General features: G+C 38.9%; 1 protein-coding gene and 1 non-coding gene across 10 annotated transcripts in view; one reads left to right on the forward strand and one right to left on the reverse strand.

Annotated features, from left to right (window-relative positions):
* The window catches only part of Pak1 (p21 (RAC1) activated kinase 1), a 115,225-nt gene that overhangs the window by 65,247 nt on the left and 24,506 nt on the right, over nucleotides 1-25,472 (forward strand). For all 9 annotated transcript variants that reach the window (XM_063287516.1, XM_063287517.1, XM_039109396.1 and 6 more), the window contains 4 exons: nucleotides 5,487-5,587; nucleotides 6,092-6,239; nucleotides 10,559-10,596; nucleotides 24,313-24,429. In XM_063287516.1, coding sequence (XP_063143586.1) covers nucleotides 5,487-5,587; nucleotides 6,092-6,239; nucleotides 10,559-10,596; nucleotides 24,313-24,429 — 404 coding nt within the window. The remainder of the gene's footprint in view (nucleotides 1-5,486; nucleotides 5,588-6,091; nucleotides 6,240-10,558; nucleotides 10,597-24,312; nucleotides 24,430-25,472) is intronic.
* On the reverse strand, nucleotides 15,518-15,592 carry Trnag-acc7 (transfer RNA glycine (anticodon ACC) 7). The gene has a single exon. It is a non-coding gene; the product is annotated as a tRNA-Gly (tRNA).

Genomic DNA, 25,472 nt, shown 5'->3' on the forward strand with positions numbered 1-25,472 from the left:
TTAACTTCTATCCTTATTCTTACATCCTTACCCACTGAACTGCTACCCCAGCCTCTATTGTTTGCTTTTAAAGAAGATTCCCATCTAAAACAGGATAGAAACAGCACCTTCAAACATCATTGCAACCAAAGACTAGTTTAATTTTCCAGGAATCTGGATACCTAGGTAGTAATCTTGCTTCTTTCACAAGCTGGATACCATGCCCCATTTTTGTCAGTAACTTCTCTGTAGACTTCAGTGCTTTCATCTTAAAAATGAGAGCCAGAGCAGCAGTTCTTTTTAGCTCCTACCCTATATTTATATAGATGAGCTATGTGTCCGGCTTGTCTGTGTCGGTGGAAAGAAACCAGGACATTGTGAGGTATTTTTATTGGTGATAGAGCTGTAGACCTGGAGGTTCTTCTGGAGTTCCCTTAGGCCAAATTTGGTCTGAAAAATTAATCTTATCCTCAAGATCAAGTCTGCATCTTTATAGGTTGAAAACCTAGAGGTGGAGAACAGTTACAGGAAATTTTTGCAAGCCTGTATTTTATTTTATAGCTATGAATTTTCTATAGATTCCCTTAGCACATTGGTTTTACCCTGGCTTTAAGACCCTGTTGACTATTATTAATAATGTATATCAAGATGGAAAAAATGGCTGAGTTTCTTCCCTTGTTTGGAATCTTAGTTTCGGCTAGCAATCTGTTACTTCCCTGAAAGATGTATAACAGGACTAGCCATCTTTAACATGCTCTGCCTTTATATAGTATTTGAAGATTAGTAGAAGCTGTGTAGGGAACTAATCAGAAATGAATTCCAGTAACCATGACTGAGATCTACCCCTTGCACCAACCCTGCCATTTATTCTTTTTAAATATCGTTATAGCATCATCTATAAAATGGGAGTAGCAGCTCATGCCCATCTCTGTCACTAGTAGGCATTTTTATACCACTTTATGTGATAAATGTAAATTTTCTGAACTATAAAACCATACAGAGAAGAGGTTATCTTATTTCTATGAAATCTCATTCTTTTATTAGATACCATTATCCAATACCCACAACTTATTTCTAGTAGGAGAGCTGAAGCTTAGAGAATAGTAAACAGTGCCCATGGTCTCATTGGCAGAAAGTGAGCAGAATGAATGTAGACCTAAGTCTTCCTAAAGCGTCTATTGCATCTACTACTGTCTTCCTGTTAGTTGTTCTCGTATTGGACTCATGCATGGTACTTTTAAGACATACATACCCGTTCCCAGCCAGACGTTGGAGGCAGAATTTCTAGAGATGCAGTATTGTGTCTCTAAAGGAAACAAGAATGACAAGTTCTTTACGGGTTACAATAGTGGTTAGATTAGAGCTGGCAGTGGGTGGTATCTGAGGGCATTACCTAATGCTGACCTCTAGCATGGCCTCAGTTTGCGTTTGAGGGAAGGCATACATGGTTGGAAGGAGAAGCTGTAATTGAAGGCTTGTAATGGTGATGCTGAGTTGCAGATTCCGTGTGGGAAAGCCTGGTCCCTGTGGTTAGGGCTTGGAGCCTTTGGTTTATTCTAAGAAGGCATACAGCATCTAGTTTGGAACTTCTTTCTGGCTGCATTTTCATGACCAAAGTGAAATTCTCTGAGCTTGGGAAGCATTTGGTGAAGTTAATTTTAATATTGAACTACAGGAGTATTTATCTCTTAAGTTTGGAATGTTTTACTGCCTTTTGCTCAGATTAGTTCAGTTGAGCCAATGAGAGATGCTGTTTAAAACTAATTTAAAAATAGGGTTAATGACTCTGGCTGAAACTTTAATGTCTGCAGTAAAACATGGGATTTTGTAGTAAGCTGCTCTCCCCAAGCTAAGCACAGGATTAATACACACACACACACACACACACACACACACACACACACACACACACACACACTTTTCCTATATTCCTATCTTTCAACTTAAGATCTCTACTTATATGAAAGCAAGGTGATTCTTTCTCCTTTCCTTTCTGTCTTCAGTCATATTTGAATTTTCTATCTTAATAAGCTTATTGAGAACTCTTACTTTAGTAGTTGCAAATATTAATAATAAAATATATTTTAAAGGTTCTTTAGTTTATAAAACCATATATTTTAATTGATTCACAGAATAGTAAATTGATTCACAGAATAGTAAATTGTGCTTTTTTTCCCTTTATTTCATCCTTCTTTAAAAAAAACCTAAATTGTACTGCTTGATACCTTATTACTGTGTTAAATTCTAGGAGTGTTGAGTGTTATCCTTATTTTTTTAATTCCAAAGGAGAGGCATCCAATATTCTATAGTTATATGTTTTTTATAGGCTTTGGTAATAAGCTTTTATTAGGTTAAGTAAATTTTGTGATCCTACTTACATGTTGGATATCACATTTTAGCAAAAGCTAAATATTAAATTTAATTGATTGTACTCCGTTTTTTCCTTTCCATCTTTTACAGTTCATTTTATTTTATGTGTATATGTGAGTACCTACATATGTGTATGTGAGTGCCTGGTGTCCACGGAAGCCAGAGAGAATGTTAGATTTCTAGGAACTAGAGCTACAGACAGTTATTAGTCACCATGATGAGTGCTGGGAACTAAACCCGGGTCTTCATGAAGAGCAGCAAATATTCCTAACTGCCGAGTCATCTCTTTCTCGTTCACTTCTTCCTCCTACACTTTGTTTCTTTTTAAACTTCTATTGATTGATGATAATGGTGGTGGTGAGGAGGAGGAAGAGGAAGAGTATTTGTGTGCTGTGGCATCTGTGTGGAGGTCAGAGAACAACTTTGTGGATCTGGCTCTCTGCTTCCAGCACGTGGGGTCCTAGGGATTGAATTCTAGACATCAGGCTTGTGTGGCAAGTGCTTTGTCCACTGAGCCATCTTATTGGCTCTTTCTTTATTTTCTTAATATGGTAAATTGCATTTATTTAAAAGGTTGATATATAACTAATACCATATAGTTCACCATCTCAAAATATATATTTTAGTATATTTACAAAATTAAACAGTTAGGAGCTATGAGTATAACATAGTGGTATACATCAGCATAAACATGCATAAAGACCTATATTCAGGTCTCAGCACCAAAAATATTTGTTCAGTCATTACAACTAGTATCAGTATGTTTTCATTAGACCAAAGAGAAATTCCATTACTATTAAGTCAGTCTTCATTTTCTCTTCTCTCATGCCCTGTTGACTTTTCAGTCTGAGTTTGTTTTAGATATTTCAATAAATGTAATTACAAAATATGCTGTGTTTTTATGCTTTTTAAAATTTATTTTATTTTTATGTTAATGAGTGTTTTGCCATTTAGATGTGTACCGTGTACATGTCTGGTGCCTAAGGAGGTTGAAGAGAGTATGGGATGTCCTGGAGCTGGAGTTACAGATGGTTGTGGGTGCTGGGGAGTGAAGCTAGGTCCGCATTATGCTAAATAATGCAACTTTGTAAAGTTGTCATCTGATCTGCACAAAAATGCCAAGGCATATAGGGAATATTCTTAAATACGGAGACATCTTTCCAATCTTTCCAGCTCTCCTCTCCAGCTTCTTGTACTTAGCATAATGCTTCCAAAGTTCATCCATTTTATAGCATGGTGAGGACTTCATTTCTTTTTTATCAGTGAACTTCATTATATGAATATACTGCAGTTTATGCATTTATCAATGAGGGAAGTGTTTCATCAGATTCACTCAGGCACAGGCTTTTAGTCATCGTTAGAATGTCCTACAGTGGCTACAGAGATGGGGTTTGTGGCCGTGGGCTATTGAAGCCCCAGGAGCATAGATTTGCTTTTTCCCCTTTTGTTCCTCAATCCCCAAGTCAGAGTATATGCCTAGTAAGACTCTATCAAAGTTGTTGGCTTTCCCGTGGCAACATCCTGAGCACATGTTGCCTCCTCTAGGCCTTTGCTTACTCTGTTTCTGGAATGCCCTCCCCGTCTCTGCCTAGCTAGTAGCTATTTAGCCTCAGTGACTTCATCAGTTAGTGTCTCTTCAGAAGGGTAGCTCATTGTTTACGTTCATCTAGGTTCTGAACAGTAATTGGTGTCCTAGTATGCAAGAGACTTCTCGGGTTGAACAGTGAGCGCATGCCAAGCTGGTAAGATCTGGTGTAGTGGCCTGTGTCTTTAGTCTTGGAGGCAGAGACAAGTGGATCTCTGAGCTCCAGGCCTGCCTGGCATACAGAGCATGACCTAGGACAGCCAGGGCAACTTTGTCTTGAAAAACTTAAAAAAAACGAAAGTAAGTTCTGACCTCAGTCTTCCTGGCTATAGAGTGGAGATGCTCCGTGCTGTCTGCCTCCTGGGCTCATTGTTCTGAGGAGGCAGTGAGGCAGTGGCCGTGCATATATGAGGGAGATGGTTACTTTTTTCAAGAAGTAATGACAGATTTGGCATTTTTTCTAGTTCTCGCCTAAATTTTTGCCTTAGGAACTCTGTTTGCTGCAGGGGTTCTAGCTGGTAGTCTACCTAACCTTACATATAATTGTAATTCTCTAAAACCTTCTAAGGGATTAGCTTAGACAGAATTTAGAAACAGCCATTTGAAACAGAAAGCATTTCCAAAGCCCTGCCACATGTCCTATACATTCTAGCTTAGGGTGAGACAGATGCGATAATGTCCTAAGTGACTGCTTATCTGGGGCCATGGTGTAACACGTAGCCTTCTCTTTCTCAAAGCAGCTGCTGTAGAAGGGAAACTGCCAAGTATATAAATAGCCCAACTCTTAGCAACTGGAGTGTAAGCTAGAGGTTCTTTTGAAGTTACAGAAGAAAACAACCTTTGGGACTAGACCTGGGTTCAAATCACAGCCCTTGCAGCTAATTGATAAACTAGCTATGTTCTGATCTATACACAGGGAGTAGTGTTTAGCTTTCTTAAGTCAGCTTGCAGTTCTTTAGCAGTGGTAGAGTAGAAGAATGGAAGGACCGAGGCGCTCTTCACTTGCTTGGTAATTAGGCAGGTCTGTGCCACAATCTCTTAGTTTACAAAGGAAAGCTGATCTTCAGGCCTGCGGTGATCACGTACAAAAATATGTATAAAATACCTATTAAAATTATGGCATGTCATCTTGGGAACATCTGGGTACAATTTTTTTTTCTTTTTTCTTTTTTTCGGAGCTGGGGACCGAACCCAGGGCCTTGCGCTTGCTACGCAAGTGCTCTACCACTGAGCTAAATCCCCAACCCCTGGGTACAATATTTTTGAGTGCTTGTCATTCTTATAGACTGTTGTGCCATAGAAGCTAGGAGAGCCCTTAAGATCATCTTGTCCATCTCCTCACCATTTGGATGAGAAAGATATGGTGAGGTGGAGGTAAAAATGACATGGACTTTAGATCTTTGTGACCCACTCCATACTTTATAGCCTTTTTGGCTCTATATAAATATATATGCATATTAGATAGAACTTGCCCTTCACAGGAGCTTAATGAAGAGCTAAAATGATAATAATTTTTTTATTTATCTCACCTCTTTTTTTTTTTTTTTGGTAGCAAATAAAAAGAAGGAGAAGGAGCGGCCAGAGATTTCTCTTCCTTCAGATTTTGAGCATACAATTCATGTTGGTTTTGATGCTGTCACAGGGGAGTTTACGGTAAGTCCTGGCTGTAAGTCTTAAGAGTTTGGGCCATATGCTATTAGATTCAGCCCTTTCTTGTTTTGCTAAAACTTCTTTCTTTACCAGTGACTTTGCAAGAACACTTTCCTGATCTCAAATTTCTCTTTTCGTTTTCTTGGTTTGATTGTTTGCTTAAATATTTGAGATTGAAAACAAGGCCTTGCACATGTTGTATAAAGCTCTACCAACTGAACTACATCACCAACTCAATCAAATCTTTCTTAAGAGGCCCCATGACAGCGAGTTCGGGTCCGGGGGTTGGCGGGAGCACCATTGTAGAAATAAGTCAGACTCGGCCCCTGCTCTGAAGGCGGTAAAGCCTGGTAAAAGGGCAGATCTCTTAAGGAAGATATAAAAGAAGCTGAGTAAAGTTTGAGGGACCAGGGAAATGGATAATGAACAGGGTTATTTTTGTTTGATATTCTTTCAGGGTCCCCTGAATCCATGCCTTCCTGAAAACATTTCATGTCTTTCTTTAAGGGGATGCCAGAACAGTGGGCCCGCTTGCTTCAAACATCAAATATCACCAAGTCAGAGCAGAAGAAAAACCCACAGGCTGTTCTGGATGTGTTGGAATTTTATAACTCCAAGAAGACCTCCAATAGTCAGAAGTACATGAGTTTTACAGGTACAGAGATTATTTCTCTGGTAATCACAGCAGACGCTCTCACGTGCTTATGGGTTAGCAAGAAAAGAGAAAGTGCCAGTGTGATGGCACTCTCGCTGAGATGCTTGTTTGGAAGTGACAACCAAAATGGAGACTTGTCTCTATTCTGAAGCTGCATGTATTAATTACTGTTACAATTATGTATTTGTTTGTTTGTTTTGTGGGGCGGGGGCATGCATGCCATGGTAAGCAGTTGGAGATCAACAGACAACTTCCAGGAGTAGGCTCTCTTTCCACTGTGTGGGTTCTTGACTTTGAACTCAGTTCTTCAAATTAGGTAGCAAGTGCCTTTACCCACTAAGTCACCACCAGCCCCTCTCCATGTTAGTTTTAAAAAAGCAAAGTATTATATAAAAGGAACATAGACTTCTGTATAGTTATAAAGCATGGACATCTAGTTGTCATTGTTGTTATTTCTAATATCTTTATTTAATAACGTTAATAAGTGTCTTTGAAGTTGCAAGCCCACTTTCTTCTTTAAGAAACTTTTTTTTGAGCTAGTTTGGGCTCGTTTAGGCTTACAACTCATGGTAATCTTTTAGCATCAGCCCTCAGAGTGCTGGGATTACAGGTGTGCCATCATAGGGTGGAAATCAGGACAGTAGTAATTAAAATGTTCTTTAATGTACTTTCTGTGTAAGGAATTATGTTTAGAGTGCTTTTAGAAGTGGAATTGGGATTAGACTCAAGTCTTCTCACACTTAGCTCCATATATTTTCAAGTACTAAATGCCTATAATAATTTTACTTGTATCATGTCCTTCCATAGCAGAGATATTTTTCTTTTTCTAGGCTAAAGATGTATTAAAGACCCATATTTCTGTAAACTTGTCTTCTTTATAGCACCTTAAGAGTCCTAAAGCATAGCTCTGCATTGTGATGCATTCTTGTAAAACCAGGTTGATAGATGTGATACAGGAGGATTAGGAATTAAATATCATTCTTTGCTACCCAGCAGGTTCAAGGCCAACCTTAGCCAAATGAGACTTTGTCTCAAAAGCAAACCAAAATCCTCAAACCAAACAAAACAAAACCCACAACACACCAAAAAACGAGGGGGAAAATAGAATATTAGACTAAGAAGTACATATATACCAACTCCTCACTGTTTGCAGATATGAAACACAGAGGTGGCCTTTGTAGTGTGCCTGAATTAGTGTCAGGCCTAGACTCTTATGTCTTAGTCTGGTGCTCTTTGTGTCTGCGGCCTTCATCAAAGGCAGAACTGTTGGAGAAGGTGAGAGCCAGGATGAACTAGCTGACTTTGAAAGACGGTTTCCCCAGCCAGTATCTGGCTCGTATCAAAGGGTATACAGATGGTCGGATGATGGACTGCAGCTTCTCTCACGATGCCACAGTAGTGCTCAGGGGAGGCCATGCGTCTTCCCAGCAGCATTTCCTTCCCCTCATCTGTCCCCACTGGGTCTGTCTGTCTTTTTCTATTGAAAGATTGGATCAATCTGAGGAAGAACTGGGGTGAGAGGTTGCTAAGTAGCTAAGTTTTCTAGTAGTCAGGAAATCGGAACTTAAAATATTAGGGACTTTAATACAGAGACATCATATTGGAAGCTCTTTTCTATGTAGATGTATACATCTATAAGGAAGTTGCATGTATGCATATGCATTATTGACCCTGTGGACTTCGTATGTGGTTGAAATTATAGACCCTTTAAGTATTTCAGGATGAGTATGTATAACTATGCACTTTCAGGTAATTATATATATGGCCATCTATGTATGCATGTTTAGATTATAGTTTAAATAATTATTGTATTTCCACAGATACAAGTACCTACTTTTGTGTATTAACATAGACAGATGTGTATGTACACATGTGTGTGTGCTCACAATTAAGATAATACCATGTTAGTTTGTGTATGCTCTCATGTGACTTATCTATAGGGATTGTCAGGGCAAAGATTTACTAACCCCATTTTACAAATTAGGTTTTAAAAATTATAACTTACTCATTATGATGCAAATGATATGTTTCTTTTTTTTTTTTTTTTTTTTTTCCCAGAGCTGGGGACCGAACTCAGGGCCTTGTGCTTGCTAGGAAAGCGCTCTACCACTGAGCTAAATCCCCAACCCCAAATGATATGTTTCTTATTTTTATTTACTTTCTTGGAGACAGGATTTCATATATTCATGTTTGGCCTCAACCCCAGAGAGATCCTTTTGCCTGTACCTCCTGAGTGCTGGGATTGGAGCCATTGAAGGCATGTGCCAGCATACTAGCTTTGGAAGCGTGTTTTTAATTTAGACCTCTAAACACTCTGGTCTCTATTACCCACAACTCTAGCTTCCTCCTCACTTTACCCCAATACTGAATTTAAAAAAAAATGTTGGTAGTTACTGTGATAATAGATTTCCTATGCCGGGTAATGTTAGGGAGAAGGTAGACTAGATTGGCATCTCGTCCAAGTTTTAGCTCTACTTTGACACTAACTTATAAAATCCTATACCCGTGTTTTCTGCCTTTGTGAACTAGTTTTCTCATTCATAAAAATAATGTTTGAAAGCACCTTCTACTCTTGGCACTCTGTGCTTTAAAATTCAATTTTGATCTACGGAAATTATACAGAGTCTTTAAAAAGAGAAATGTTTATTGAAAATATTCTATTCATATGTGTACGTGCACCCAGATTTGCTTGCCTTGCACATGTATGTAGTCAGAGGACAATTTACAGAGTTTGTTCTCTCCTTATACTGTGTGGGCCCTGTGGATTTAACTCGGGTCATCAGGTTTATGTGACAAGTGCCTTTATCTGCTGAGCCATCTTGCTGGCCCCACATTCTTGGTTTTGTTTGTTCATTTTTGTTTTTTATGTTGTCAGAAGCATATTTTTAACTATAATGCCTAGTTCTCAAAAAGGCTAGGAATATTGGTTAGAGGTAGTGCAGTAAGATATAGTTTTGCTCACTAGGCTGATACCATTTTGTGTTTTGAAAAAGTATGATTTCTCCAGGGCTTAACCATTTAGATTTTTTTGTTGTTTTGTTTGTATATTTTTCACTTTTTATTTTGTACATATGAGTTTCACCTGCATATATGTCTGTGCACCATGTTCATGCATGGCATCTGGGGAGTCTAGAAGACAGGGTCAGATTTCCTAGAACTGGAGTTAAAGTTGGTTGTCAACTACCTTAGGGGTGCTGGGAACCCTACATTGGTCATTTGCAAGAGCAGCAAATACTCTTAATTGCTGAGTAGTCTTTCCAGGGAACAGGGTATGCTTTAAGAACATACTGTCATAGACCACCTTACTTCCTCCTTTGTGGATCCTCTACGTGCTGTAGAGCTGTAGAGCCAAAAAGCCGTACCGACTTTTTTTTTTTTTTTTAAATGTAATAGAACTGGGATCTTGGCCTTTCTTTGGTCTGGGTTCTTGATGACAGATATGTCAGATTTGATAGAATCTTTTCTGAATCCCATCGGTGATGAACTGGCAAATAAATTAAAGACAGTACTGGATCTTTAAACTTTTTTTTTCTCTTTTTTGTTAAAATTTCTTATGGGTCTCTTTCATCAAGTCTGAGATATTACTGGTTATAAGATGACAATATTTTATATACCACTCCAAGTCGGTGACCTTTCTTAAATGATGATCGTCTGTTGCTGGTTCCTCAGGCACATGTGTACTTGTGTGTGTAAAGGTCACAGGACAGCCTTGGGTATCACTCCTCAGGCACTGTCCATGTGTCGCTCACTGACCTGGAACTTGGATTTTAATCATGTATCACCACATTCAGTTTGTTTCTTTGTTTATATCCTTGCATTTGCACACTAGCACTCTTCTTACTGAGCTAGCTCCCAGCCTCCAAAAGATCCTTTCTGAAAGCTGAAGCTGTAAGTTGTTCATGATTTATGTGAGTAACATAGCATGGATTCCTTCCCTTTATCTTAGAACGTAGGAAAACTCTCAACCCTTGAAAACTCCTGATGTGAGTACTGTTACGACCTGGTATTTAGATTAGATCAGAATTTAGATTTTGAATCATCTATTTAACCTGTGTACATGCTGGGCAAAGTACTTAATGTCTCTGAACTCTATTACAGTGACTATAATAATAATAATAATACTCAGAGCCATAGTGAAGATTAAAGAAGACCATGATAGGTGTATTGTGCTTAGCATGGCTTCTGTTCAAGGACTGATCATGCTGTTACTATTATCTGAAGTTGGCAAGTGTTTGGTCATAGCACCTTAGCACTTAGAAAAGCATTAGCTATACTTGTTTATGAAACTTCTCTCTCTATCTCTTTTTTTTTTTTTACAGATAAGTCAGCTGAAGATTATAATTCTTCTAATACTTTGGTAAGTCTGTGCTTCCTCCATTCTGAAATAAGCGGGTATGGAAGTAAGGTTCAGGACAGTGTGGTAGAAATAGCCTGGCTTCAGAGACACTCATTTTGGTCACTGCCATGCTTTAGATTCTCTATCTACAGAAAAAGAACTGGAGTGGTTAGCTGTTATCCCTATTTGACCGTATGTTTCTTCCAGCTTTACAACGCTGTAGAAATTCCAACCTTGCGGCCTGAGATGTAGCTTTTAGTCTGTTTCCTTTGTAGGTTTGAACATTAGAGATCCAGTTTGTCTTTCTGTGGTTGAGATTTTTCATCAGTAAAATGAGAATGATACATTCTTCCTTACCTGGATGTGTTTCCCGACAACTGAATTTAGGAGGAATCTCCTTTCTCTCATCAGTAAGGTCCTTATCTGGAGGGAGTAGATTCTATTTATTTAAGAACATTCATTGTGCCCTCTGAGGCTATAGTGGTATTCTGTAACTTAAAGGATTGTTAAAGGAATCATTGAAGAATTGGCTGGGAAGTATACCTAGAAGACCTTAAAAAGTCCTCCTGTGTCCTTTGTTTTAGAAGTTGCTTTTTTCATGGAAATATGAATAAGAAATGAGATACTGATATCTTTAAGAAGGTCATAATAAATAAGCTGTGATATATGGGAGAATATTGTTTTATATATGGGCTATTGTCTCTTACAGAGAACTGTTTATAGCCAGGCTTGGCGGCCAAGCCTGTAATCCCAGCTACTTGACAGTCTGAGGCAGGAGAATGAAAGTTTAAGTCCCACTTGGGCTGTAGCTGTGTAAAGTGAGTTCAAGACCTGCTGGAACTACTTCAGAAATGATCTCAAAACAAAAAGTTAAAAGATGGCCGAGGGTCCAGGTGAATGGCAGAGTACTTGCTTGTCATGTGAGAAGCTGTAGGTTCAATCCCAAGAACTTCAGAAAATTAAAAAAGAAGGCGCTTATAGCAAATTGATTTATTAAACATTTACAGAAACCTCTATTCTCTGTCAGGTGTTTTGACAGTGTCCTAGCCTTGCAAAGGATAAGAAGGCATGTGCAGTACAGTTCATTATGCTATAAACCCCGCGAGGTCAGGGGCCGTATTTGTCTTATTAGTAGCTCTGTCTTTGGGACGCAGCAGATTCTGACATTTGCTAAACATTCATTGAGTTAAAGATCGAGTGTGTCGGTGAAAGCATCTCAATGGTAACATCTATGCTGAATGAGGTACTTAGAGTAAGAAGTAGATGAAGAAATTTCAGATAGAAAATTATATGTATGGGGAAAGAGGTTCACAAGGCATGTATATTCTGGGAACTGCTAGTAGTTTGATATGTCTGGATGTAAAAATGTGCCGGAAGAGAGGTTGGCGGTGAGGAGGCATAGTAAAGTAGGCCAAGACACGTAGGAGTTTGGCTTTGTCTAAAAGCTAATGAAAAGCTTAGAGGGATTTTAAACAGGGAGAATAGTAATATATAACACACTACTGAGCACTGTCAAACCTGCTGCCAGCAGGCAGAGCCATTTGTGCTCTTGGCAAGTATAGAAGGTACCAGTCTGGTACTCTGCAATGTATCGGGTCCTTTTTATTCATTATCTCTTTTATTTTTCACGCGTGTAGTGAAGCAGATTGCTAACCTTGTTTTATAGATGATAAGACTGAGCTAGAGAAAGGTCAATGTCAGTACACGTAGGAGTCCCACTCTGCCCTGCTCTCTTAGTCATGCTGATTTGCAACAAATGGAAGTGATTTAAAAATGGGGAAAGTACTTGCAGATGCACTGTCTTTGAAAAATGAATTATTGATCAGTAAATTATTGAAGAAAAGCCTGAACAAAGTGGAGTTGTGGTCTGTGGGTTAAGTGTCTTTACACTTTTGTAAAAAGAGTGGCTGTTACCTATTACTGAGTGGCCAGACGTGGTGTTAAGATCTTCATCTTTAACATAATTAATCCTTATAATTAATTACCTTGGGAAGGAGGTACTGTTGTCCTTATTTCCTGGACAGATAAACAGATCTGAATAACTCACCAATAAGAACCTAGATAGAAACCAGTTGTACAAGCCTGTGCTCCCAGCACTTGGGAGGCAGAGGTAGTGGGATCAGGAGTTCAAGGTCATTCTTGGCTACATAGTAATTAGACTGGCGTGGGTGACGTGAGACTCCATCTCAACAAGCACTGGAACATAAAACCACATAAAAACCAGATTCTTCTGACTCTCCCAGTCTAGGGTTATTCATTGTGTCAGGGAACAGAGGACATAGGACAGGTCTTATAAAGGCGACTACAGTAAGGCAACGGCTTTGTTGTTAGTGTGGGAGAAGGGCCCTGTGGCTCATGCCATATGGCTTCCATAGAGGATAACACCTGCTTGGTTTAGTGTCTACAAGTAGAACAACTCACACTGTCAAGGACAGCCGTAATTGAGAGCATTTCCCTTATATGTCCCTGTTTTATATTTCCTTACTTGTACGTAATCAAGGATATGATTTTATCATTGTAGCATATCATTGATTTCTCTATTGGTTTTATACATATTGTTGTATTTCATTCATGAAATAATTAAGAAAATGTGGCACAGAAAAATCGTGAGTTGCTCCCTCCTGTTGAATTAATAGTAAAAGTCACTTAAAACAAATTCCATTCCCCAGAACACTCATGTATTTACTCATTTCATAAGCATTTCCTCAGCATCTTCTTTGTGCCAAAGCACAGGCAACATAAAAATTAATGTGCACTCTCCTAGACCTTGAGAGAAATTTTAATGGCAGGTGAAGGAGATAGGAGCCAAAAGAGAAGGTTGCACAAGTAATGTGCAAAGGCGCCATGTTTGATTTATGATTCATTCTTTCTGATAGTTGAGAAAGTTTACATACTGGGTCCTAAAGGTTTGCTCATTTAATTAACATGATCTTGTAGAGTTCTTTCAGCTCTAAACACTCTTATCTGTGTCTAGATTCTGACTCTTAAGATTCTATGGCATTTTTATGGCTGATTCTTATTTATAGAATTCATATCAGCCAGGTATGGTGGTGCATATCTGTAATCTTGTTCAGGAGGCCGAAAGAGGACAATTATAAGTTCCAAGCTAGTGTGGACTGCATAGCCTGACCCCATCTTTTTTTTTTTTTTTTAATTTTTTCCCCCCCCAACCCCCTGACCCCATCTTAAACAAGAGAATGTATATATTGTGTGATAGGTTCTTTAGGTGCTGGTAACAGCTTTGCTCCTAATCTCACAAGTTCGTGATAAACCAGAACATATAAAAAGGATGTGTAACATTGTATGCACTCATTGATAAGTGGCTAATAGCCCAAATGCTTGAATTACCCTAGATGCACAGAACACATGAAACTCAAGAAGGATGACCAAAATGTGAATGCTTCACTCCTTCTTTAAAAGGGGAACAAGAATACCCTTGGGAGGGAATAGAGAGGCAAAGTTTAGAACAGAGGCAGAAGGAACACCCATTCAGAGCCTGCCCCACGTGTGGCCCATACATATACAGCCACCCAATCACATAAGATGGATGAAGCAAAGAAGTGCAGGCTGACAGGAACTGGATGTAGCTCTCTCCTGAGAGACACAGCCAGAATACAGCAAATACATAGGTGAATGCCAGCAGCAAACAACTGAACTGAGAATGGGACCCCCGTTGAAGGAATAAGAGAAAGAACTGGAAGAGCTTGAAGGGGCTCGAGACCCCATATGAACAAAAATGCCAAGCAACCAGAGCTTCCAGGGACTAAGCCACTACCCAAAGACCATACATGGACTGACCCTGGACTCTGACCTCATAGGTAGCAATGAATAGCCTAGTAAGAGCACCAGTGGAAGGGGAAGCCCTTGGTCCTGCCAAGACTGAACCCGCAGTGAATGTGATTGTTGGGGGGAGGGCGGTAATGGGGGAAAGATGGGGAGGGGAACACCCATATAGAAGGGGAGAGGGAGGGATTAGGGGGATGTTGGCCCGGAAACTGGGAAGGGGAATAACAATCGAAATGTACATAAGAAATACTCAAGTTAATAAAGATAAAAAAAATTTAAAAAAAAAGGATGTGTAACATAGTGTCAGGTAAAGCTAGGTAATAAGGAATAGGCAGTGCTTTCCTGTCTGAGGAGTAATGTAACAAAAGCCTGTTTATTAAGGGCTTATTAAGAGTCCAGAATATAAAATAAGTGCAATTACTTTGGAGTTTGGCTAGAATAAACTATTTTAAATAAAAAAATATATATGGATGTGCATTTTAGTGTAAGTTCAAGTCTTATTCCCGTTCCTTTAGGAAGAAACAGGGTAATGAACTGAATTCATGTGCTCATCTTTTGTTAGCCGAAAGATGTATTTCAAGAAAGACAGTATTCCAAAACAAAACACAGGTCACAACCTAACCATTGTGAAGAATTCATAAAAGATACAAAGCCTGTTAGGAGGAGTTCAGAAGCAGTTACATGTCACATGCCTGAAATTCCAGTACAGGAGATGATAGTAGGGATTACGGCTAGGGCACCTACGAGAGAACACAAACACTAGGAGAAGATTTCTACCACAGGTGTAAAGACAGGGAAACAGCCCTGCAGCTGGAGGAAATACTATTTACTTTTTTGGATGTATTTTATTTATTGATGATTTCATTTTGATTCAATGTAACATGATCATACTCACTTTCAACACCATCTTCTCAGTCCTCTCCAGGATCTCCCAAAAATCTACCTCCCACTTTCATGTCTTTGCCTTTTGTATTTAAAACCTGCTGAGACCAGTTAGTGCTGCTTGACTAGAATGTTTGATTGATCTCGTTGGCTTTGGTACAGATATTGTGTTGGAAACTACAGCTACAGTGAGCCCATGAATGCAAGTGGTACATCATATCTAGAAGACAGCATTTTACAGCTGCCCTCTGACTTTTTTTTTTCTTTTCTTTTTTTTCGGAGCTGGGGATCGAACCCAGGGCCTTGTGCTTGGTAGGCAAGCGCTCTACCACTGAGCTAAATCCCCAACCCCTGCCCTCTGACTTTTAACATTCTTTCCACCTCCTCTCTGCTACAGTTCCAGTTGTTACCGAGCTGAGCACTCACTGATGGGTGATTTATTCTCAGCAGTTGAACAGTTTATGAGTCTCTACATTAACTTGCCCACTGCAGAAAGAATTGTCTGGTTATGGCTGAGAAGCACTAGTCCATGAGTGTAGACTAGTCCATGAGTGTAGACTAGTCCATGAGTGTAGACGTAAATATTTAGGAGGCAGTTTGATAGCAATAGCAGTAGGTCTTCACTATGGCCTGTGACCTCCTGAGCCGGGGGCTGGTGACCAGGTTCACAGTGCCAGGTGGGGGTTCCTTCCTGTGAAGAAAATACTTTTAAAATCCTGCATCTCAAGAGGAGGGTTCTCACACTTTTTAATACCCGGAGAACTCTTCCCTTATATGCCTTTTTCATCCTATGTTATCCTAAAGAAAGATTTGCCAGGAACCACTTCTCTGTAATGCACATATTAAATCATTCTTAAAATGTAAAAATATAATAAATCAAACATTAAAGGACAATTACACATAAGTTCAGAAAATTAATGAAATAGGTGGAGAATTTGAAAATAAGGGGCAATGAGCACAAGTTAGGAAGACAAATTAGAGAACAGGAAGAGAAAAAACAACTATGACACACACATACTCAAAGGAAAAGAAATATAACAGCTCCTCAGAGGAAGAAAGCATGAGTAGGGGACTGGAGAGACGGCTCAGTGGTTAAGAGCACTGGCTGCTCTTCCAGAGGTCCTGAGTTCAATTCCCAGCAGCGACATGGTGGCTCACAACCATCTGTAATGGGGAGCCTATGCCCTCTACTGTGTCTGAAGACAGCGACAGTGTACTCATTAAATAAAGAAAAGCATGAGTCTTCAGATGAAAGGCCTGTCAATAACCAGGTCACATATTCAGAGACCAAAGATAGAAAAATTTAAAAGCCTCTTTAAAAAATTGAGCCAGTGTAGAGCCAGTGTAGAGCCAGTGTAGAGCCAGTGTAGAGCCAGTGTAGAGCCAGTGTAGACATTGGTATCAGACTACTTGTTAGCAGTGGTAGATAAAGGAGTGGTATCCTTTGAGGTGTGAGGAAAATTATAGAGTCAAAAATCCTATACCTAATAAAATGAGCAGTTGATCCTGTCAAAATAAAGACATGTTTGGACATGTGAAGATGGGGGTTTAAACATACAGATCATCTTTGAGAAGTTAAACATTGCATAATAATAATTAACCCACAGAGATTAAGAATATTCATTTAAAATTTATCATTTTTATCCAAATTTACATTAAAAAGTTCAGTTGTTAGTATATAGGCATTCAGCTAGCCTGCCCTCAGGAACCTAACAATTGCTTACAACATGACCTTACCACATGACCCTCTCACGTGACCTGCTGTAGGCCAGATGTGACAGGTGTGTGCTGAGAATAGAAGTGCTTGCTGGCCACTTGGCAGCTCTCTCTCTGTTCTCAGAGTCCTTCTATCCGTTCTCTTTGGGCTTCTCCATCTTTCTCTGTGGCCCCTTTCTCTGCCCTCATGGTTCTGCTCCTGTCTGCCTGTCTACATGTCCACTTGTCTGCTTCTGTCATTTTGTTGGTCCTCACTCCTCTCCCTTCCCCCAGTAAACCTCTTTTACACCAACCAGGTCCTGTGCATGGAGTAATTTCCCAGGGATCCTGGCATGGGCCCATCAAAATTACCCACCTTGCTACATTGTATTTCATAAAACCAGTGGGACTAAAAACCATCAAATAGATAACACTATTTCCTAGCCTTCTCTTCACCATTGTCTTGGCAATCCTGATTTGGTATTCTATTTTCTGTAATTTTATTATTATTATTACTTCTGACATTTGGTAAAGCACATCTACTTGTGGCTTTGAGAAAGTAAGTAGGAAGCAAATAGTTAATGTTTGGATCTTGGAATTGGAGTTTCTATTTCTGTTTCCTCATATTTTATTAATACTGATTACAGAATTCTAGGTTGATAATTTTTTTATCAGAATTTGGAAAAAATATTTTTTTGTCATTTACCTATAGTACTACTAAACCCAAAGCCGTTATTATTTTTGCTTTTTTGTATAGTTTTTTTTTTTTTTTTGTCACCTGAAAAGCTCATAGGATCCTAACTAACATTCTTGACTTTCAGGATTATATAGACATTTTCACCTTTTATTATGAAAGGAGTAAATAAATTTTTTTTTTTATTAACTTGAGTATTTCTTATATACATTTCGAGTGTTATTCCCTTTCCCGGTTTCCGGGCAAACATCCCCCTCCCTCCTCCCCTTCCTTATGGGTGTTCCCCTCCCAACCCTCCCCCCATTGCCGCCCTCCCCCCATAGACTAGTTCACTGGGGGTTCAGTCTTAGCAGGACCCAGGGCTTCCCCTTCCACTGGTGCTCTTACTAGGATATTCATTGCTACCTATGGGGTCAGAGTCCAGGGTCAGTCCATGTATAGTCTTTAGGTAGTGGCTTAGTCCCTGGAAGCTCTGGTTGCTTGGCATTGTTGTACTTTTGGGGTCTCGAGCCCCTTCAAGCTCTTCCAGTTCTTTCTCTGATTCCTTCAATAGGGGACCTATTCTCAGTTCAGTGGTTTGCTGCTGGCATTCGCCTCTATATTTGCTGTATTCTGGCTGTGTCTCTCAGGAGCGATCTACATCCGGCTCCTGTCGGTCTGCACTTCTTTGCTTCATCCATCTTGTCTAATTGGGTGGCTGTATATGTATGGGCCACATGTGGGGCAGGCTCTGAATGGGTGTTCCTTCAGTCTCTGTTTTAATCTTTGCCTCTCCCTTCCCTGCCAAGGGTATTGAAAGGAGCAAATACATTTATTATGAACTCTTTCAGCATGGATGCTCCAGCTTTCAAGTACTGGGGAATATGTTTGGATTGTTTTCTTTATTTCTTCCCTCATTTTCTTTGTTCTCTTTTTTCTGGAATTCCTTTGATGGGGGCGGGGGGCTTTCTTCATTTTTCATTATACATATTGAATTTTATTTCTACTGCATGTTTAATTTCCAAATGTATTTTCATTTAAAAATTTAATATTGTATTTTGTGTCTAGAATTAGTATTTGCTTAATGATATACTTTATTTTGATTTTTTCCTTCCTATTCAGCCTGGTTTGTGTGTGTGGGTGTGCATTTTGTTTGTTTTCTGGGTGGTTCTTTTTCTTAATTGTTTTGGGGTTTTTTTCTCCTTTATTTTAGTTTCATGTTTAAAATTCTTTGGAAGCCCCTCACATTTATGATTAAGATACTAAAACCTTAGTAGAATTTAAGCTCAATTTAAGGTCAATGATTTCAGTAATTCATCATTTCAGAACCACCTCCGTAATTGAGACTTTTTATTGGTGAGCATCATGATAGGATAGTGCATTAGTTACTTTTCTCTTTCTGCTGTTATACAGCTCCATAGCCAAGCCAACTTATAGAAGAAGGGTTTATTTGGGGGCTTACAGAGAGATAGGCGTCCATGACCACCATGGCAGGGGGGTGGGTATGGCATCCGAAGGTGGGTGGGCACTGGAGCAGCAGCTGAGAGCTCACATTTACACACAGGAAGCAGAGAATATATAGGTAATGGCACTCGGCTTTTGAAGCCTCAAAACCTGTCTTCTGTCAACAAGGCCACACCTTCTAATTCTTCCCATATGGGGGATAAGGCATTTAAATACAGTCCAGATCATTTAGAAAAACCCTTCATATTTTCTTTTTAGAATTTTTCTTTAGGGTTCTAGGTCAGACCCAGGGAAGAATCTTGTCAGTTTTCTTTGTTGATAAAGTTCTGACTACAAGAGTAGTTACCAAACTGTTTCCCACGGCTTGTCCTCATTTTTCATTCCCACCAGCAATTATGAGGGTTCTAATTACCCCCTCTTGTTTTCTCTCTCCTGATTATAGTCATCTTGGTACATGTGAAGTAATATCTTATTGTGGTTTTATTTGCCTGTCCAGATGAGTAATGGCTTTGAGCATCTTTTTATTGGCCATTTCTATTGGGTTTCTAGACAAGTTTCTTACCTGCTGTTGATAACTTTATTTCTTTCAAATTTATCGAGATGTGTTTTCATGGCCCAGCATTTCTGCTGTGGGAATAGTGACTCGTGTGGTTGAATGTTTCTTTTGCATATACTGGATGGGGTGTGAAGGTCAAATTGAATGTGTTTTCTGTCTCTTCTTTTAGGTTCCTAATTATTGAGAGGAAAGAAATGGAATCCCTAAGAATAATTAAAATCTCTGTGTACAATATAATTATTTCTTGCCTTCAACATGTCATTTCTTGCTTTACATAAGATAACTTTTTACATAAATATTTTATAATCATATGTTGTATGATTTTGTTTATAAAATTATTATTTCAATTGTTTTTACTTCTTACACATTATGAAATGACCTTCTTGATGCTAGTAGTATTTTTGTATCTCTGTCTGTGTGTCTGTCTGAGTGACTGAATGCCCGCCCACCCACCTGCCTGTCTGTCTCTTCGCCCCTTTCATTTTCTCTCTCTGCTGGGATTAAACTGGGATTAAGTCCTTCATATGCTAGGCAAGTGCTCTACCATTGCGGTACATCTCCACATGCTGATGTGTCTATAAAATGTTTGCTTTAGCTTCTATAACCCACTGCACTCTTTTATAACTATTGTTTTTATGTACATATTTTCTGGTTGTTTTGCTTTAAACTTAACGTAGGAAACATGTTTATAGTGTGGCAATTGACTTGATATTTAACAGAATTATTATGTTTGGATTTTTTTCCATTTGCTTCCAGTTTTTCATGTGAATCTTGACTTTATTTTAATTCCTCCTCTACTGCTTTGTGTTGAAAAAAATTTTTTTAGTGTGTGTGCATATGTAGTATGTTCATCCCTGCATGTTCATGTGGAAGCCAGCGGTTGATGCCAGTTTTCTCCTGTCACTCTCCACATTTATGAGAGAGGGTCTCTTATTAACCATGGAGCTCAATGTTAGTGTTAGACTGGATGTTTAGCAAGCCCCCTGGATTCACCCTATAGTTCTGGTGTTAGAGATACAAGAAGACATGTCTGGATGCAGCAAGACACTCCTGACTGTGCTGGTTTGTTTTAGGTCAACTTGACATAAGCTAGAGTCATTGGAGTCAAAGATCCTCAATGGAGAAAATGCCTTTCAGAGGCATTTTCTTAATCAGTGACTTATGAGAGAGGACCCAGTGTGGCATATTTGTTTTACCTCTTTTACCAGGTTCTCTTACCACTCTCCCTTCTCTACACTTACCCCACCTCATTCCCTTCCAATTCCCCAACACTAGGTAGGAGGGAAAGAAGGTTAGAGGGAAAGGGCATAGACCTCATTACACTACGTCCAGCTGATTAGGGACTTCTTGTTTCTTGGGGCTAGCCCAATCTTCATCATCAGGAAACCTCCAGCTTCTCATCTAACTGCAGCAACAGCAAGCAGGAGCAGCCGGAGGAAGCAGCAGCTGCCTACTTCTTGGCATACCTCCCACCCTTCTCAGGGCTCTTACATCACACCCTCTCCAGAGTCCCCAGAATTAAACTATCTGCAGCTGGCAAGGATCACCCCACCCACCCACCCCTAGCCCCCAAGAGCACACGGCAATCATAGTTAACAGTTGTGGACAATTTGAATCAACCCCATATCCCAGACCTAGGATTAAAACAAAAAACGTGCATATAACAACTGGGCTTTTAAAGGAACCAAATAGCCCAGTCCATTGCACTGGTGGATGATGCCTTCCTTGGGCTGAAGGTTCTGGGTTCTATAAGAAGGCTGACTCAGCCAGTAAGCAGCACCCCTCTATGGCCTGTGCATCAGCTCCTGCCCAGTTTGAGTTCTTGTCCAGATTTCCTTTGGTAATGAACAATAATTTGAAGTGTAAGCCAAGTAAATAAACCCTTTTCTCCCCAAGTCACTTTGGTAATGGTGTTTTATCACAGCAGTGAAAACCCTGGCTAGGAGACTACCTTTTTATACCTCTGATTCTTGGTTTGTGCAGTAAGTACTTTCCCCAGGGAGCTATCTTCCAATCCCTTAAATAAGTACTTGTATTATTATATTTCTTAAAGCTATGAAGATGGCTTAGTCATTTGCCATTAAAGCATTGGGACCTAAGTTCAATTCCCAGGACCTACATGGTGGAAAGAAAAAGCAAATTCTTAAAGATTGTCCTCTGACTTCCACATATAGTCTGTGGCACAAAAGTCCTCTATACTAAATAATTCAGTGTAATCAAAATGATTTTTTGTTGTTACTCTGGGAATTACATTATATATTTTAATTATTGTACTGTACTTAATTTTCTTTAGAATTCAGATTAATGTTAACTAAGATCCCGTAATAAAGTCTGCCCTTCTTTACCTCTTCTTTGAACTCTGTTGCCTTTCATTTATATATACTTAAATATACTTCTTTAAAGGAATACACTCTATATATTAGAAGCCCAACAATGCAATATTGTAGATTTTGCTTTATACAGTCTTTGTTTATAAAAGAGAATAACAAGATTTGTTGGGCACCTTTAATCCTAGCAATTAGGAAACAATCAGGCAGATCTCTGTAAGTTCGAAGTTACCTTGGTCTACATAGCAAGTTCTAGAACAGTTCTAGAGCTATATATAGAGAGACCTGTCTTAAACAAATGACTATATGTATATATATTATATGTGTGTATATATAACATATATTAATATTACATATAACAGGTTGTATATTATATCAATATATTGATGTGCTACATTCTATGTAATATTAACATATATAATGTAATATCTATTATATTACAATATATAATACATGTATGATATGTATTATATATTATTGGATGTTTATATAATACCTGTTATATATTATATAATAAAAAAGAACAACAAGAAATTTAAAAATGTATATTTGTAGAATATTTCTTATTTATTTACTTCTTATTTCCTCTGCTCCTTATTTTAACTGGTGGATTTGAGTTACCATTTGATGTTATTTCTTTTCAGTCTAGTGGAATTTTTTTATATATAGCATTAGTTGCAAGTAAGATATGCTAACAAATATTTTCTGGCTTGTTTTTTTTTTTAACTGAAAGTGTGTTTGTCTTCATTAAAAATGTTTATTTCTTTATTTTTATTTATGTTGGGGATGTGTGCACATGCCCATGTGGATATGTGTAGGGGGTGGTAGTCGGGACAGTTCCCAGGAGATGGTTCTTTCCTTCCACCCTTTGGGTCCCTGAGAGCAAGCTCAGGTTGCTGGGCTTTGTGGCAGATACCCTTACTTGTGGATACATTTCTCCAGCCCTTATCTCCATTTTTAAAAGACAGTTTTATTGTATATAGATTTCGTGATTGGTAAGTTTTAAAATTTTTAGCTCTTAGAATATATCATCCTATTGCCTTCTGGTTTCCACTGTTTCTTTGACAGTTTTTTTTTTCTTGAGATGGCATCTTACTATGTAACCTTGTCACTCTCCTTCCCACCTCCTCCTTTCCCCTCTTTTCTCCTTCTTTTCCCCTCAAATTACGTAACTCTTCCTTCACATTCTTCATGATAACATTTTAGATCAAGAAGATGACCTATTGCCTATGGTCATCACAACTAGGTGCTTATATGCTTATATGCTTGATACTGTCAGATTTGTAAGTTTTGTGCTGTATTATGATCCATTTTTATTATGTATGAAATTGCAATTTCCTTAGTATATCAAATGTTTAGTCTTTCTGAATTCTTCAGTTTGTCACATGTCGTTGGGACTCTTGGTTTTCCTTTCTCAGGAGCTTCAGATGGTAGGCGGGAGGAGTCCTCACCCTCTGGCTCTGTCTTGTGATGGTGACCTACTTTAGAACTTGGGCCATCTTTTTTCATTTTCATGCCTTTGATAACAGAATCTATCACAGTGTTCGAGGCAAATATGTGAAATTTATGTCAGTTTATCTGAGAAATCCATATTGCCTTTCTGGTCACACTAAAACCATAACAAAAACCGCTGCTCATGTCTTAGTGCCACTTACCTTGAGTCTGGTTATTTTGTTTAGCTTTAGTACAGTTTGCATGGGAAAATCAAGTTGCTGCAGATCATTAGCGAATCTAACTAGTGATACTAGGAAAGTTCATTCCGACATAGGATTGAAGCTTAGTGAAAGAGCATCTAGCCTGGGGAGAAACCATTGACAGACCTTTTTAGAATGAAAGATCTTAATGTCTGCACCTTGACTGAGGCTGGACTTGCCACATTCATACCTATGACATAATAGGTTCAGGGGTTTGGAAGAAGGAAGTCAGGAATGCTATTTAGACTTCAAGTTACTATATTAAGAAGAACAAACAATTACAGTGATAAACTATAGGAAATTAAATACTTTTAATTTTCTTCTTTACACTTATTTTCTGTTCTTAATAAAGAGTAAAATTCATAGAATAAGTAGAAACTGAACATGGCTTTGAGTATTTGATTGTATAAGGCAGGTAAGGAAACTATAAGCTGGCTTATTATTCTTTAGTCTTTAGGTGGGAAAAGGAAGCTTCCAAAGTGAGCGGATAGTGATGGCTAAAAGAGAAGGAAGCTGACTGAGACAGCTGACTGCCCAAAGGCCTTGGTTGATGAGTTTTCATAAGGGGTATCAGAATTGAGAACCTTCTAAAGAACTAGCAGACCTGGGATCTGGAGTTCTATGTCCACTGGACCAGTTGATTTTGTTCTTTCTGCATAGAATGTGAAGACTGTGTCTGAGACCCCAGCAGTGCCACCAGTGTCAGAAGATGAAGATGATGATGACGATGCTACCCCACCTCCAGTGATTGCTCCACGCCCAGAACACACAAAATCTGTGAGTCTGTGGGGATCTTGAAGGCTATATGATTCATTCAGATAAGGGGTGGCAGAAAGTAAGGAGGTAGTGGCACTACGGCTAGGAGTCTGATATGTAGGGAGGGGTCCATAGACTAGTGCTGATGTAGTCATTGAACTACTTTTTCCCCCCTCTCATGTTTTGAGACTGAATCTTACAGTGAAATCCAGGGTGGCTTTGATTCATAGAGATCCTCCTGCCTCACTCTCCCAGTGATAAGATTACAACAGACATGTGCTACTATGTCCAGCTGAACCACCTGTTTTGACTACTTTCTGTATGACTAAAGAGATGTGGTGTTTGTTTTTTCAGCTATTCCTAAAGTTTTCCAGGTAATTGGTGTTTATACCAGTCTAACCTTGGTTTACTTACCGGTTTCTATACAGATAGGCTACGAAGTTATATAGAATTAGTACATTTCACTTTCAGAATAAAATAAATTATCCCAGTTTCTTAGGAAACAGCAGATTGCCAAAGATACTTTCTTTTGTCTTGAATATGCAGTGGCCAGCCTCTCCAGCATCTTTGATAATCCTGAAAGACCTGAGAGAGTTTATAAATATACATTAGTGCTATTAATATGCTGGACATTAAGAGTGCCGGATACTGGTAGTGATTTCTCTTTTAACTTCCTTTGAGGTGCCCACATTTTAGAATAGCCACACTTCCCTCCTTCTGCACTTTTCCCAGTCTGCAGCTTTGCCTTTTGATTTAGCATCATTGAACAGTGATCGCCATCCGATGATACTCTGAAACACTACTCATGTTTGCTTTGGCTTTTTATTATGAGAACTCCATAATGACAGAACATCTAGGACTTAAGCTCAGTGCTGATTAAATGACTCATGTGAGGTGCTGTGGAAGAAATCCATTTAGATGGCCTATCTCTTAGCCTAAGAACTTATAAATAGAATATGGATTTCCTTGTCTGTAGGTCACAAAGTTACCTTAAGGAAAGTAGCCTGCTGAATCAGTGAGATGTCACTGTCTCCCTTGAGTGTCCTGTTTGTGTTTCTGTATGG

Source organism: Rattus norvegicus, chromosome 1 (assembly GCF_036323735.1).
Source record: "Rattus norvegicus strain BN/NHsdMcwi chromosome 1, GRCr8, whole genome shotgun sequence".
Classification (NCBI taxonomy): domain Eukaryota; kingdom Metazoa; phylum Chordata; class Mammalia; order Rodentia; family Muridae; genus Rattus; species Rattus norvegicus.